Below are 16,162 nucleotides of genomic sequence, written 5' to 3' on the forward strand. Positions count from 1 at the left end.
GTAGTGACACTATAGCAAGGTGCTTGACTGCTTTTTGCCAACAGACTGCAACACTTTAACTGTACTTAGTCATGCATCATTATGGCAGTGCCTGGGAATGCGTGCAGATGGTGGAGGCTGAACCATTTAGAAGGGGAGGTTCGGAGACAATAGCGTTTATTTCGTGAAGATGAGTGCAATGACAAAAGTGTATCTGTGCACCAGAGCAGTAAAAAAGGGCGATAATTAAAACGGTGAACTTCGGTTTAAAAAATCCACCTCATGTTTGTTCGAAAAAAAAGGTATGAAATTTACTTGTAAGTCCTTGCTAGAATGAGCCTTTTATGTGCGTATTGATCAGTGATTGTTTACGGCAAGGGATGCTGACTGTGTGAAATGCACCCTGGTCTCTGTTCCTTATAGAGATTTAACCCTCTTGCTTTGCTCTTGGTTGCTTTGTTCTCCACTTCAAACCTCCTTGTGTTGAAAATGTGATAACATTTCTGTCACTTGTCACTTTCTCTTTATTTCAACACGCGACAAAGCTTTTACATTCAGCATGCAGCACCACCCGGGCATTTTCAACAGATCTTGTCTGCTATTGAAAGATAAACGCCGCCTTCATTCAATAGAAGCTCATCTGAGGTTCACATAAAGCTCGCTTCTTCATGCTTTAAGGAAATGAAGAAACCATTAGCGCAATATTCACTTGCTGAGAAAGAGAATCTTATCTTTGTTCCGCATGACCATGCAGAGCCATATTCCTTTTGACATCATTATGTAAAACCAATTTCTCTTTCATATTTCCACTGGGCTGCATTACCACATATATATACTCTCACTATTCCTTATTACAAAGTAGGTGGCCTAGAGGAATAATATATGCATTTGTTCCCTATGGCATTAAATATGCATATAGGTGCCTCATTTCATCACCGATCTGTGTTATTCCTTTAAATATTCCACACACCCTGCAGCCCCTTTTTAATATTTAATTTGACAACTTTTAAATCTGTCTTTATGTGATGATGCAGTAATTGTGAGCTGTCACCATAATGATTGAATTATACAATGCCACTGAAGTGGCTCAGACGTTGTAGACTGTATTACAGTATTTGTTTAGCTTCAACCATAAGGTGAGCTCAAGGGAAGGATTTTCCTTTCGCATGCAAAGCTATCCCCCCGTCTTTTTTCCTCATTTCTTTTCCCAGCCGGTCATGCATTTCCTCTGTGCCGCTTCCACATTCCAGATTAATTGAAGCGAACCGCACCAGAGTACACTTGCTAGCAGACCCGGAGCCACTTTTTCAAGTGGTCTTGGTCTGCTTGTTTCGTGCACTTGGATAAACGGTCCGCATCGCAGTTTGTTTCAAATGAACCCAACCCAGAAACGCACGGCATATAATTGCGTAACATCCATTATTGCATACGATTGTCATAAAGTGACAGAACATGCACATTTTCATCAGAAACTAGAGCAAGGACAGATAAAAAAAAAAAAAAAAAAAAAAAAAAACAACCATTCACCATCACAACTAAGGGCAATTTGGAGTGTCCAATACACACACCATGCATGTTTTTGGAATGTGGGTGGACACCGGAGAGTGCCTGCCCGGAGAAGACCCACGCAAGTATTGGGAGGACATCGGGAGGCAGACGTTCTAAGCAGTCTTCCACCGTGCCTTCCCAATGTTAAATTCTTCCTCTGAAATGAGTGCTTAACAGTCTCCCCACATCACCTCTGAACATGTACACAGCACATATAGATAGCACTGTGTTTGTTGCCACTGTTCACACTGTATAGTATGAGTCCTGTAAAGTACATAGAATCGGTAACCTTCAAAAGTGCATATCCATTTCCGAGCTTCTGTAGCCTATCTAGTTTGGTATTCCATTTGTTATATTTCAACAGCAGACCTTTAAATCCCTCCACCGCTGTAATACTCTTTTAAAGTAACAGAGGCAAATGATGTGAACTGTGTTGCCGTGAAGATCCATACACATGCAGCTTTTGCTGACATTCATTTAGAAGCCACTCGGAGCACTTGCGACTCCAAGTAACAATGTGCCTGCTGAGCTCTACAGTGAATATACCTCTGACCCAGACAGAGGGAAGGGAGATTTATGAAATCCACATGTTTAATACATTTCATTTTGACCAAGGGATTTGTATTGCTTACCACAGTATTTTAGGTGGGAAACATTCTGTGGAGTCACAGCTTGTATTGTCTGAGGAGAATAAACCCTGTCCTGCTCTGGCTGCTGGAGATTTGTTTTCGACTGCTTGCCGTTCCGCACACACATCAGACATGTATTTTCCCACATATTGCATTTTGTTGCGCTGCGGTATTGGGCATACACCCCTTTAATCTTTAATGCATAATCCCCTGAAAATCCGCTGCATAAATGAAAAAGATAACCCCCCTATCAATGTGCTGACAGAATATGAGATAGCTAGGTAATTTAATAAAGGATTGGCTCTGGCCCCAGTGTGATATGGTGTGTGACCTCTGTGTATTCATTGTGTAATACAGATCCAGAAGCGTAGAGACGAGTAGCTCCTTCTAGTCCGAAAACCCATGCTGAGTCTTCGGTGTCAAACAGAATGCTGCATATGGATTAAAGCGCTGGGAGAGTTTTGTGAAATATTTGCTTTCCCAAAGTGCTGACACAGTTTAAAAAAAAAAAAAAGAACAAAAAAACAGGAACCAAACCTGTGCTTTCCCATGGTAATCAGGTGCACGTTATCACGGTGAAGTGTTTGCTTTCCTAATGGTGTTTCCATTTAGCCTCAGTCTGTGTCATCGGCTTCCCATTTGGAGTGCAGGCAGGAAGAAGCTGCTAACTGCTGGCCCACTGAGGCCCAGTGTGTAATCCATCTGTGTTTGTTCCGCTTGTGAGAATCAACAAAAAGACAAACCAATGAAGTGAGTGAGTAGGAGGGCTCCTGTACAAACATCAGAAGTGTGGCCTTATGAAGCGTTCGGCAGCTGACCACAAGAAGTCATAAATACACCTTCCGAGGTATGCTTGTTTTGCATCTAAAATGCACTCGAGTGTAATGCTGACAGATATAGCTTGTGACGAGCCATAGTCAGAATGTATGAGCGCACATTAATGCTGCTGTCAAGCTCTGATGCCAGAGTGAAAATAAGCGGTTCACCTCTGTTTTCATTCAGGGGAGAGAGCACAAGACAGCAGCGGCTTCTCCGCTGTATTTATTGACTTGTTTTACTAGGCTGAAACAGGGTGCTTTTAAACGGGCCTGCTCGCTCTTAAGACTCTCCAGACATTTACATTATTCCTGACTGAGTTACACACACTTATAAAGGAGCACTCCGTGGCCCGCTTAGATATATGCGTATGTTCCACCTCTCTCACATTCATACACGCTCATGCAGTTTATTGCCCCATGCGCCATTCTAGATATTGTCACGCCGTACAATCCCCCATGATACTGCTACGCATTGCCAATCTTGAAAGTTTTTTTTTGGTGGTTCGCATGTAATTAAACAGCTTGGCTGATTTCATTTGGAACGTAACAATTTGCGTTCACTGCTTTATAAATTGAGATTTTTGTTGTGGTTCCCATGATGAATAAAACACACACACACACACACACACACACACTTTTCTCTGTTAGCATGATTACTGATTCAGTAGTATTAAAGCTTTGATTTCACGAGGCTCTAAAAATCATCTTGCACTGACTAATCTGCACAACTGCAGTAGGAGATAATGAACGGCAACACCAAAGTCACAGCCAACAGTGTGATCCCCACCCAGCATAAACCTCCAACAGTATTTACATGGCATTTCATTTTAGAATAAACCTCTTTTCTCTCACACTGTGAAGATACGGAACCCTTTCACTGAGATGTCTTCTTAACCAAAGCTTATTACAAAGATGGACATTAAAGTTGTGGGTTCCCATTTCTCTTATAGGACTTAATTGGCCACCACAGGCAAGGTACAACTCAATAGCTACAAGGAAATAGAAAGTGTCGAGTAGTTGGGTGGAAGTCACAGGACCTCTAGGTGGGTTCATTGCCAAGAAATCCCCTGCGAGTAAAGCACTTTTTTTTTTTTTGTAGGGGGTGGAAGGGTTATAGAATTTTGCAAAACCATCATGAAACATAATACGCTGAATTAACCAAACTCTTAAGGCCATGAGGTCAGGATTCCTTTTTGCGATGTATTTTTATGGCTACCATGTCCTGTTCCTGACCTCCAACTTCACTTGAGCTTGACATCTTCAGAGCTTGACATGAGGCAATACACTCTGAAAAGGTCATGCAGTGTGATCACCATGAGCCAACTGAGATTACATTTTGCTAACTCCCACTGTGTTAACCCTTTGTGAGGACGCCCATTGCAATACTTGGATACGCTGCACATCAACCCTTCAAAAATACAAAGAGTATGATCAAAGAATTGATCTTTTTCAGATTTCTTTGAATTAATGGGCGAATGCAAGGATCATTTCAATACAGCATTACTTCAAATTGATCGGCAATTTTTCATCAAAACCTCTTACAATTAAAGTGATCCTAACTTTATTTTTTTTTGTCTAGAATTCTTTTGATAACTGCATGATTTTTTTCATGTACAACTAATCCTGTTGGAAAACATTTTTCCCCTAGCTGTGGACAGAAAATAACATCACATGTGCTCAAGGCACAGTTAACAACCAATCACTGATCACCTGTTTTCTTGGTTTGGTCATGCGATATTTGCATGTGTACAGGTGATGCAATTTTCAATTAACAGTAGGTAGCAAATTTTAAAGTACTAATTGTAGGTAAAAACTGTTTCTGGCGCAGTTTCAAAATATGCATAGATAAACTATTCACCTTTTATTGTTGAAAATGTAGTTTCAGTGTCTCTTTTGGGTATGTTTTACTTGCATTTGATTGCCAGTTGTAAGGATTACACTAAATCAAAACCCAAAAGCTACAAAATGGGCTGGGATGAGGAAGAAACCATAAAATGTTGGTTTGGATCCAGGATTTTCTTTCATTTGATCCTGATCCAATTTAGGATTGTTGGATCTCAATATTTTATCAGGAGTAGGCATGGGCCGATAACCGTAATGGCAATATATCACAATTTTGAAAGTCACGGTTATTTTTCTTTTTCTTCCTCCGTCATGTGCCTTGACGGGCAATTCGCAGCCTGCAGCGGGGTCCTTCTCTGGATGTGACTCATACTTTTAGGCTGCCTCAGCCAATCACGCCCACTTCCCGGTTTGTCGTCTTCGGTTCCACCGTAAGTTAGCTACGGCAGCTAACTTCCTCGGCTAACGTGGCTAACATGCTTATGCTACTTTTACAGATATACTCCAGGTAGGACGAGAGAAGTCAATCAAACTAAAGTCCGGGTCAAGAAAGCGAACCCTCGTTGCCATGAAATGATAGAATCCATATTGTGCTATTAAATATTACACATAGTAGTTGAATGATTGTTTTAAAATAAGCTACTACCACTCGACGGTAGTTAATTTCAAATAAATGATTTTTTCTAAATATTGGACATATTTTTTTTTTTATTATTATTGTGCATGGTAAATGTTTCTTATTGCAGCAAATGATGTCTTATATATCTGGTTTAAATTGTTATACTGTTTAAATGGCTAATTTCAGAGAAAAAAAAGATTTTAAAATGTATATATTTTAGAGCTGTAACTTCAATACAGCAATACCGTGACATATTTGCTCAAAGTTATCATACAGGCGGATTCAGATATCATCCGATCCCTGAACTGGATTTACTGTGCAGCAAAAGGTAAAAGCGCTCACAGATCCCAGACAGTTCAACTTTGCATGCCAGTGAAACACAACTCAGGCAAGTGGTGAATAATTAATTGTTTTCCACTCAAGTGAACAATAAAAACATAAACAAAGCCATTAATTGCGGACATACAGTAACGGAATGGCATCAAGAGTTGGCGTCCTCATTAACCTGTCACCTAATTATCTTCCTCCAATCTGAGTCCTGACAAGCCCTGCCATCTGAACCCTCCGCTAGGTTGCGTTGTGTCGTGTCAGCACTTGCCAACCGCAGTCAAAGCACCATTAGGTGCCCAGGAAGACAAAGGCGTCTTGCAGCAGAGGTTCCCCCTGCAAGCACGTCCACAGTGTTCGCCCTGTTAATGCCTTCCCTTCCAATTAAATCTGCAACTGTTAATTATTGTAATTATGGGCACGAGCTCCAAGCTCTACCCCTCTCCAGCCCCTCCTTCGCCTCATGCAGAGACGCAACGGGAGCTGTTGTGTTGCTTCAGCGCCGCCTCATCTCTGCTCCGCTGAAGTCCAAGCAGGGGATTTTATTCAGAGGGGGATTGGGTACAGATGACAACGGTGACACGAGGGGGACTGCACAGTTCATATTGGATAACGGAAAGTCACAGTTAATGACCGCACCTCTGCTCCAACCCGTCGCATAGGCTCGAAAATAGAATATTTTGTACGTTGGCTTTTTGGTTCCTCAGGCTGCCACAAATATTCCACAGATATGTAGTAAGTCGTAATACAATAGGTCTATGGAAATATCATGTATATGGCCTAAAATTAATCTCATCTATGCTAAGTGGATTATCACGTTGCAGTGGTGTACAACTCATCACATTGCTCAGTGTTGAGATTGTTTTGATGATCCCATCTCAATGAGAAGGGATTCTAATTTGTTTTGAATTTTGTTCCACTTCTTTCTTATGTTAATACCAAAGTCTATTTTGTCCATCGGTGGACAGTTGCAATGAATGCGAAGTGATGTGTTGAGTGTAAGGCGAGCTGAAAAAGAGTGGATGGCAGGCCGGCTGCCTGTTAAGTCTGTGCGTGTCTCAGCATCCTCTTTGGCCTGCTTCTGTCACAAGCTGTTGTTGGCCCAGACCTGATCTGCCCACCCACTCCTCACACTGCACTCTGCAGACCTAGTTGTAACCTGCAACATCAGGCTCCGGATGATTCCAGAAACAAGGCTGCGTGCAGCTGGAGACACAAGAAGTGGATGTTTTTTGTGAGCTTTAGCAGTTCTCCCTGAGAATCAAGCTCAGTCGTAACCTCACTTGCCTCACAGCAGAGTTCTTAACACGCCAGCGCGCCTAGCAAAGGATTGGGGCTTTACAATTTAGAGCAGAATTCGTTCCTACAAAAGACACTGGGGGAAAGAGCAGCTCCTTCTGCTTCAGGCAATGCAGCCTTTTCGTGAATACACTGCAAAATCTAAATGATGGACTGTCAACTCTCTTGTAGGAATGCCGCTGCAAAGAATAATCTCTCTGGCAGTGGATCGTGTTTAGCTGTATGTTACCAATGCCGTTGCTTTGTTTATGCATCAATGTAGCCTTCGCACGTACACATGCCAACATGTGTATGCCTGCGAAACAAAATATAGACGACTCACAAAATGCTTTGTGCAGTTTATCTTCGGTAATTAAAAAAAGAAAAAAAGATTAATTACCTTTTTTCACCTCTAGCTTTGGAAACATGATGCTTGGCTTACTGTCTGGGACAAGGTTTTTTTTTTTTTTTTTTTTCATTTGTAAATCTGTTATCTGTGTGTACAAGACCTGCTGTGTGACCTGGTTTCATGCAATCTCCATCCTCTAATTAGGAGGCTACAGAAAGGCTGGAATGAGAGAAGGACTGATTAGTTGCCTAGGGGTATTTCATAAGTGGCTTTCAGTGCCACATTTGCATTATTTGCTTGGGGTCTGAATAATAAATCAGTCCACCTTTGCAGAATATTGAGAAAAGCATCTCAAGACTATCAATACATTATATATACAATATCAAGGAAAGTGATTTAAAAGCTCGCAAATAGTACATACCCCATAAGATCGATGTAATACAAGATCATACAAGATATCTGACCACTGTGATCTTAACTCTTGAGAATAAACACAACAAAACTGTTTGTGGTCTTGCCATTTGAGTACATTATCCTTGATGCTCAGTGCGACTATACAAGAATCTTTGTGACCGCAGCCCATTCGTGTGACATACAGACATTGTCAAGCATCTGAGCTCTATGTTGAGGCCCTGTGCTGTGTTCCTGGTGAGTCAGTCTGTTTTGTGATCTGTAGCAAAGGTCCTGTCCACTTACTTGGCCGGACTCACCAACCGCTGAGCGTGGTCAGCCATCACTGTACCACTTGGCTGTTTGCCCACGTGTAGTCTTCGAGAGCTGGAAACAAAGCAGCCACTCACATGTCCAAATACAAACACAAGGCACACACGTGTACTTGTGATGACAGGGAGTGACAGTGGCTCTTGTTTCGGCAGCCCTCCACCCCCATCCTCGAATCCTAGTTCGTCATGTAGGGTGTCACTTCACACAAATGTCAGTGCCACTGCAGGACAGTGATTAATTTTGGTGCGCCTGGCAAAATGTCTTCAAGACATTCGTATGGCGTGTTGTTCCCCATGCTGTGCCCACCCCGACTCCCCACGTCTTACTGGGAAGTCATGAGTGGCACATTACACCACCCTGCCGCCATTCTCGCAGACATTTACTGGGTGGTGAAAGGGGGAAATTATCATCAAGGCTACCTGACCTGACAGAGATCGTCTTTTATGATCACTTTTTGTCACTCATCATCCAAGCCTAGCCCAACAACTGCCTGTTTTCTGTGTACCGTGGGTGTCTGATAGGGGAAGTCTTGACCCAGCTCTGGCACCGAGCGGCTCTAACATTTTACTGTCAGCACAGCTGATTAGCTTATCACTCACTGGGGTGGGAAATACATCATCATTCTCGACAGGGATTCCCCTGTTTAGCTTGTGTTCTTCCTTGAATCGTGTGAGTCTAGAACCACCCGGCTTGCAAAGTATAGCCATCGATTTTTAAACACTGTTCTTATGTTGTGTATTGTGAACTCTCAATCCGTTTTAAGTTCATCTGGAGTTGGGCAAGGCCACTTGGTTTCACAAGTATCTTTATTTTGGGAGCTTTCTTCGCCGTGTTTGACCGTTGCCAGGTACAGGAACACTTAAGAGCCCTGACCACAACCCTATCAAGCACCTTTGGGATGAGGCGGATCAGAAAAAAAATGTCACAACATCTTCTAGAAAGGTTATGAAAGCTCAGCAAAGTCAGAGAATATAATGCTGACAATATAAATGCCATACTCATTACCCCCAGCTGCCCCATGACTTTTAAATAAAAAATAACATACTATTTATTGGTGAAGGCAATGGCTGTATGAGCAGTTTAAAAAATCATTTTTGACTCACTCACCCGAGACAGTGACACACAAAGTTGCTACAGTGTGGTATCAGGTATGGTAATTACTCTGTCATTAACATTGGGAATAGTTAATGTGTATTAATGTGTTAATGGAATGTTAATTACTGTACATGCAATAGAGAGCCCGCAGGCAGTCTCTGAGTTTCTTTGTGCCATGCAGATGTAGGCCAAGGATTTTTTTTTTTTTTTTAAACCTTTTCAGAACATCAGTGAAAGTGGATCCTTTTGTTTCATTTGTCAGAACAAAAGATTTGCACTGGTAATTTGATCCCGCTCCCAGTTTCTGGAGCTGAAAGTCACTGATCCAGGCGTCTCGACAAAGAAGATGATGTGAAGTCAAAGGAGACGTGGAGCACGGCAGCGGTGACACTGGCCCCTTTGTGAAATAAATACTCTAAGCCCTCTGTATTCTCTAGTGTGTCGCTTTGGCAGCGAGTTTTAATAACACGGTGGATTAGAAGCCTTGGATCCTGACTGCCAACCTAGAGTTAAAGCTCACCTTGGCCGAGAACCAGTTACAGACTAGATGCCACAGCTTCCCCCTTCTTCCTCCTCCTCCACACAGACGCCTCCCGGCTCACAATGTCTACTGCACACCTTTAAGAGAGATGACCTTTGCAAATATTGACAGAAAATAAATTCTGTTTCGATTAGTTAGCTTTGGGAGACCTTTATGGATCAATGCAATTAGATGAACAGGGTGTCGATACGAGGCTGGAGCCGTGCACTGAAGTCGCAGGCTGGGAGCGGAGCAGCGGGAGGTCAGGGTTACTTGTAATGAGCAGTATGTCCTGTAGTGGACACGGTCACGTCAAACTGCAACACATGGGCGAAGCCGGTCTGTTGCAAAAATATCCGCAAGATTTCCGGAGTATCGTGAATTTACAAATGGGGATTATATCTGCATGCGGCAGTATATCTTCTCATATGTTGTCCGGTGTTTGACGGTGCAGTCATTGCAGCAGAATGAGGTGGAGGACCCCGGCGCTGCCCCTTCCCTCCTGAGCAGGCCACATTAACCCAGCAGGGCTCTGCCTTTATGGCTCTCCTGCTCGCACTTCAGTGATGAGAGTAAACAAGCAGCGGGCCAAAGGTCATCTAAACCCACAGAATAACGGACGGCGCGAGGGAAGAGGAAGTGGGAGGAAAGGAAAGCGGCCTGAGGCAACCCTTGGATCACTGTCAGGGATTCAAGCAGGGAGTGATGGACGAGACAACAGGCGCAAAGCAAAATTTGTTATCTGGGATTAAAAGCTACATTGTCTTTGTCCAGCAAAGGCATTAGTAACATGTAGCAAACTGGGGAACCTGTAAATACAAAAGCGACCACCCCTAGCTGATCGAGATGGATTATCATACGTTGTAGTTTGTCCTTTTGCCTTATCCGCAAAGAGGAAATACATCACCTTTATTGTTTGAATGACAAATGAGGTTGATTTAGGCTTTTTTTTTCTACTTTTACATCCTTTAATGAGTTTTGGTAGTTAAAAGAGCCAGAGTCACTGGAGTTATGTGAAGTAACCAGAATGGATTTTTCATTTCTCAAGTTGCGATGGTAAAAGATGTGCACCAAGGTGACACGGCTCATGTACGTTCCCTCGCACTGAGATAAATCCCACTTTGACTGTGGAGGTGGATTAACCCGGGTGCCCAAACTTGTTTTAATACCCATATCGTCACACCAAAAAAAAAAAGAAAATGGGATAAAGATTTGTGCAGGCAAGCAGCATTTCAAAATGTGACTATGGCTTTGCAAGTTACTATAGAGATTTGTCAACCACACAGCAAATTAAAGATATTATCTGGCTGGAGTCTATTTGGAGAGAGTCGGGTGATGATACTGAGTTGAGACAGTGATTCTGCAAACTTAAGCCTCCCCAACAAAGATGCAGAGACAGAGACACATTGCGCTGTTGTTATTTGTTCATTTTACCCCCCCCCCCCCCCATATTTTTTTCTAATCTTCTTGACTTGAATAGAAGAAACATCAGCCTTTGAAACGTGTGTGTTATGAATGACCTGCCGCAGCTGATTGTGGCTCAAATACACCTCGGTGGACTCCTGCGGGGCCGTCGGCTTCACGGGCTAGCAGAGTAATCATTTTTATCCTGCTGATTTCTCAAATAGAAATGGACACGTATGATAAAAATGTCACGGCCGCTCCGCATGTCAGCGGACTAACAGGATTACATGTCACTTACTAATGTCGCGCTCTGTTTTGCTTTACTGCGAATTGCCAAGTTATTGCACTCATGGACTTTGTGCTAATATGGTATATGGTGAAAGACAAGTAGCTCTTTATGGTGTGTGATTATTTAGTTTGAATGAAACCAGTGATTTATGCCTATTAAGTTGAAAAGCTCTGTAAATTCCCTAGGCTGCATTTCCCCTGGACACTGCGTGAACAGAGTAAAAGTGACAATTGCGTTTGCTGTGGAAATGTACACCACGTCCCAGAGTTATATTTAATATACCTGACATGAAAAACGTGACTAGCTACCTACAGCCGCCCGCAACACTGAGGAAATTTAGAGCCTGGGCGCTTCACTTGAATCCGAGAGTGAGTAAATACCAAATTAGGAAAATATGAACCACAGAGGCAGACATACCACCAGCTATTAGAGCATGCTGAAATAGATCAACGTTTGAATCGTGTGCCATTTTTGTGTGTGCATAATCTGGAACGGTTCCCCCACAATGAGAGCTTTGGGTGTGAGAGTTGTGCAGATGCTATACGATGGTGGACGAGGGTTAGTGGAGCAAGCGGCATATTGTCCACATGGTTGGGTTGGCTGTGCGAGCCTGATGGAGCCTTGTCCAGCATCTCAATGTCTCCAACACAAATAGCCACATTCATCCACTCCTTTCACACCATTACACCTCAAAGAGTCAAAGCCAGGCAATCCATAAATAGAGGCAAATTTGTTTTTCACTGACATTGCAGCTCAACAAAACGTGGAACCATCAGTGGAGTGGATACAGATAGTGTGCGTGTGTGTGTGTGTCTGTGTCTTTTTTGATTTTGGTTGTTTATTTGGTTATTGAAAAGAGCAAATTTACAACTCAAGAGTTCTTTTTAGTGTTCACTCCTGTGAGTGATTCACAGGGTCAGGCAGCAAGTCAGTCAAGTCATCTCTCATTGCATGACTGCTAGCTGACATAATTAATCTTCTTATTTGGAATCTAGAGGCCAATCGTATCTTAATGTAGCTGTAGTGAGCTGTTTAAAATCCCTGAATTGTGAGAGGGATTATTGAAATGAAACAACTCTGGCAATCAAATGTCCGAGTAGCTACTCCTTGCACTTACCAGACACTGAAGTGTTGTTATGCTGAGCCATTGTGCTGTTTTGTTTTTATACTAAAAAGCCTGGCATCAAAGCTGCTTTGCCAGTGTGTCCAGGTGTGCGTGAATGCTATCTACTGGGTGATTACAACTTACCGACAGATTGGTGAGACAGTGAACAGCAGGGTCTGATTGCATGACCAGAATTAATGAACAAACACTTCACATAAAATGACTCCGGCTCTCATTGTCCTACTAAACAAATAACACAAAATTCAGAGGTTAGTAGCCAACAAAGAAAAAGTAGAAAAGCGAGTAGGTATATTGCACAGTTTCAAACATCCATTGTGTCAAAATTGAGACACTGGAGATATAGTTTTCTGTTTAGAATCTCTTCACAAAGTAGGAGTGCCACTTCACAATTGAGCATTTGTCACTTTCTGGATGTTGCTGTCATGTCAACCTCACCGTACACAGTGTGCGCTGCCGTGTGTAAATAAAAGCACAGACTTAGACATGGGCGACAGCAACACAGCGCGTTCCCAGAAAGTGCTGACTACATACCTGCAAGGTAAACGTTATATTGGGGCAGACTATGTCGACGTAATAATACTTTAAATTTTTCCCAACACCTGTGCCAGGTTTATTCAGAGCCTAATGCAAATATAATGTACATAAATACTGTCAAATAATACTGTCTTCATAGTGTAAAGTATTCATCTGCAATTCAAGAAATTTTAAAATAATGAAAATAAATAATAGGGGAGGCATGGTGGACAACTGTTTAGCACAGCAGTCTCACAGTGCTGGCTCTACTGTGTGGAGTCTGGATTTTTTCCCCGTGCCTGTGTTTTTTTTCTCTGTACTCCGGTTCCCTCCTGCAATCCAAACGCATGCACGTTAGGTTTATTGACCACTCTAAATGTTTAAAAGTGCAACTCTAAGTATGATTGTGCACTGTGATTGGCTGGCAACCTATAGGCATATGTCACCTCATGCCCAAGACATGCTGGGCAAAAGCACGCCCGCAACCTTCGTGAGGACAAGTTTGCAAGATGGTCACTATTTTCCTCACAATATTAGGTACACCTGCTACCATCAATACAGAACTTATTAAAAAACAAAAAACAAAAACAACAACAACAACAACATGTTTAATATCAATCCAGTTTCATAAAAAGCAGATGTGTTTCACATACTATGGTTGGATTATTTGTACCTAAAGAGGCACTCTCAGTAGGGTACCTAAATAAGTGTCTGTTTTTGTATGTCATGGCCTAGCTTCATCCGAGTCCCTCTCTCCCTTGTCTGTGTGCAGGTCTCAGCATCCGGGGTGCCCAGGAGGAGGACCCGCCAGACCCCCAGCTCATGCGTTTAGACAACATGCTGCTGGCGGAGGGCGTGGCGGGACCAGAAAAGGGTGGCGGATCAGCAGCCGCCGCAGCTGCAGCCGCTGCCTCGGGCGGGGCAGCTGACAATTCTATTGAACATTCAGACTACAGAGCCAAGCTGACCCAGATCAGACAGATCTATCACACGGAGTTGGAGAAATATGAACAGGTAAGGATGGTCTTTGTTTTCTCAAGGTCAAGATCTCCCTACCATCAAAATGATGGTCTTTTGTTTATTGTTTTTCTTTCAGAAGCAATGCTTTTTCTAACGATAGCAACCTAAGTTGTACGTTGTACTCTACGTTTGGCGGAAACATATTTCACATTAGAATCCATTTTCCAATCATTAAAAAAGAATATACGAACAACAGATTTCAAATATTAAACAATCAAAATCTGCTTCCTCATTTGGCAGAAACTTTCTGAGGCCCTTTTCTGGACAAGTAAGCTCAAAGCAAGATGATTCTCTTCCAGCTTGAAGCACTACCATGGTCAATTCCCAACTACTCTTGAACTAGATGTTGACACAAAATTAGATTCTGTTGTCTCACAGTTGCCTCACACCATAATACCTTAAAAGTCCTATCTAATGCTGTGAACATTGGTGTTCAATATTTATGGGATTAAACATGTCTATGGGCTTTGTTTTCAAATGGCGGTTTTTTTTTCTTCCCCCCCAGTAATGTAATGGCCACTCCACATCAACCTGCTAACGTCAGCAACACAACGACCAATGCACATTGTTGATGTACTTGCTTGCTTCATCAAGAACCGTGATATTTTTGTCAAATTTAAAGAATTCATGAAAAAAAAAGGATTAAGCAAGATTTTCAGCATTCGTTTCAATGATTCAGACAAAAGCTTTTTGCCAGAGTTTGAGGAGAAAAGACTTGTTTTCATTCTTTGCATGAATTTTCTTTATCGCTAATGCATTTATCCATCTCAGTTTTGATGTAATTGTGGACCAGAGCCAAAAAGAAACAGAAAAAAAACATGCAATGGATTGATCAAAATAATAGGTTTACATTCCCTTTGTCCACACGTAGCAATGTAGCCAGTCAACTGGTTTCTGGATCTGTCAATGATGCCACTCAAAGAACATGGCAGCATGTACAGATTACAGGAATGTGAAAAGTGTCGTCCCAGGGTAAATAGTAGTTAGCAATTAAACAGAGTGATATCATTGTAAATGTCTGCCAGTTTCATTTTCCTAAGCAAAAAAAAAGGGCTTGTTAGTGAAATATTGGCCATCTGAATGCTATAGATTCTTAAAAGCATTGCAAAATTAATTAGCAAGTAATAGGCTCAAGAGGCTTTTTCAAGGAAGAGAAAATGTATGACTGCAGATGTAACTGTAAGTGAACTTTGTCCAGTAAAAGTATGATTACCTCACCTGCCGCTTTGATCTTTCCATTAAACACAGAGACATTATGATTTAAAAAAAAAAAAAAAAAGATGTAGCAGTAATGCTTCATCTAGCCAAAGAGTTAAATTAGACTTAATGTACTCTTAGTGAGTGGAGGTGGGCTTACAGGGGCATGCACCACTTTGCAGGCAGTGAATGCATCTCTCTTAGCGGTATTTCCAGCTTTTAATTATCTAAATGTAAATACTTAACGAATTTTACTCAGAGTAATGAGCTAAACTGCACACTACATGAATGGGTTATTCTAATTAATCATGTATGAATTACTGATTTAACGGAAAGCTGTTAAATTCACTCTGCATTAGGCCAAAGCCAAATTGCAAATTGGCATTTATATTCATACATGAATTCACCTATGATGTCAACGTATTATACAGTATAAACGCTGTGCTCACTTGGAGCTTTTTACAAGACAACCTTGCGCCTAATGAGCTCATTCCCCATGTGAAAAATGTTTACAATCGTAGAGAAACAACCAAAGGACTTTTTGGACTTCTATAGAGGCTGGAAGCGAGACATTTACAAAACTCACTAGCTTTTTTGTCCCTATTGCTACTCGACAGGCGTGTAACGAATTCACTACCCATGTGATGAACCTGCTGCGGGAACAGTCTCGTACGCGGCCCATCTCGCCCAAAGAGATTGAGCGCATGGTGGGAATCATCCACCGTAAGTTCAGCTCCATCCAAATGCAACTGAAACAGAGCACCTGTGAGGCTGTCATGATCCTGCGCTCCAGATTCCTTGATGCCAGGTCAGTGCGTGCTCTTCACAAGTTTCCTGCTTTGCTTTGACCCATATAACCCAAACTTTGTTCCGCAGCTCTTCAATT

At 42.1% G+C, this 16,162-nt stretch overlaps 1 protein-coding gene across 7 annotated transcripts in view; it reads left to right on the top strand.

Moving 5' to 3' along the window:
- pbx3b (pre-B-cell leukemia homeobox 3b) overlaps positions 1-16,162 on the top strand; it is a 65,473-nt gene that overhangs the window by 33,259 nt on the left and 16,052 nt on the right. For all 7 annotated transcript variants that reach the window (XM_088424054.1, XM_088424089.1, XM_088424071.1 and 4 more), the window contains exons 3-4: positions 13,832-14,073; positions 15,894-16,084. In XM_088424054.1, coding sequence (XP_088280180.1) covers positions 13,832-14,073; positions 15,894-16,084 — 433 coding nt within the window. The remainder of the gene's footprint in view (positions 1-13,831; positions 14,074-15,893; positions 16,085-16,162) is intronic.

The sequence above is a fragment of the Hippichthys cyanospilos genome, chromosome 1 (assembly GCF_059441005.1).
Source record: "Hippichthys cyanospilos isolate Australia breed blue-spotted pipefish chromosome 1, RoL_Hcya_1.0, whole genome shotgun sequence".
NCBI classification, from domain to species: Eukaryota; Metazoa; Chordata; class Actinopteri; order Syngnathiformes; family Syngnathidae; genus Hippichthys; species Hippichthys cyanospilos.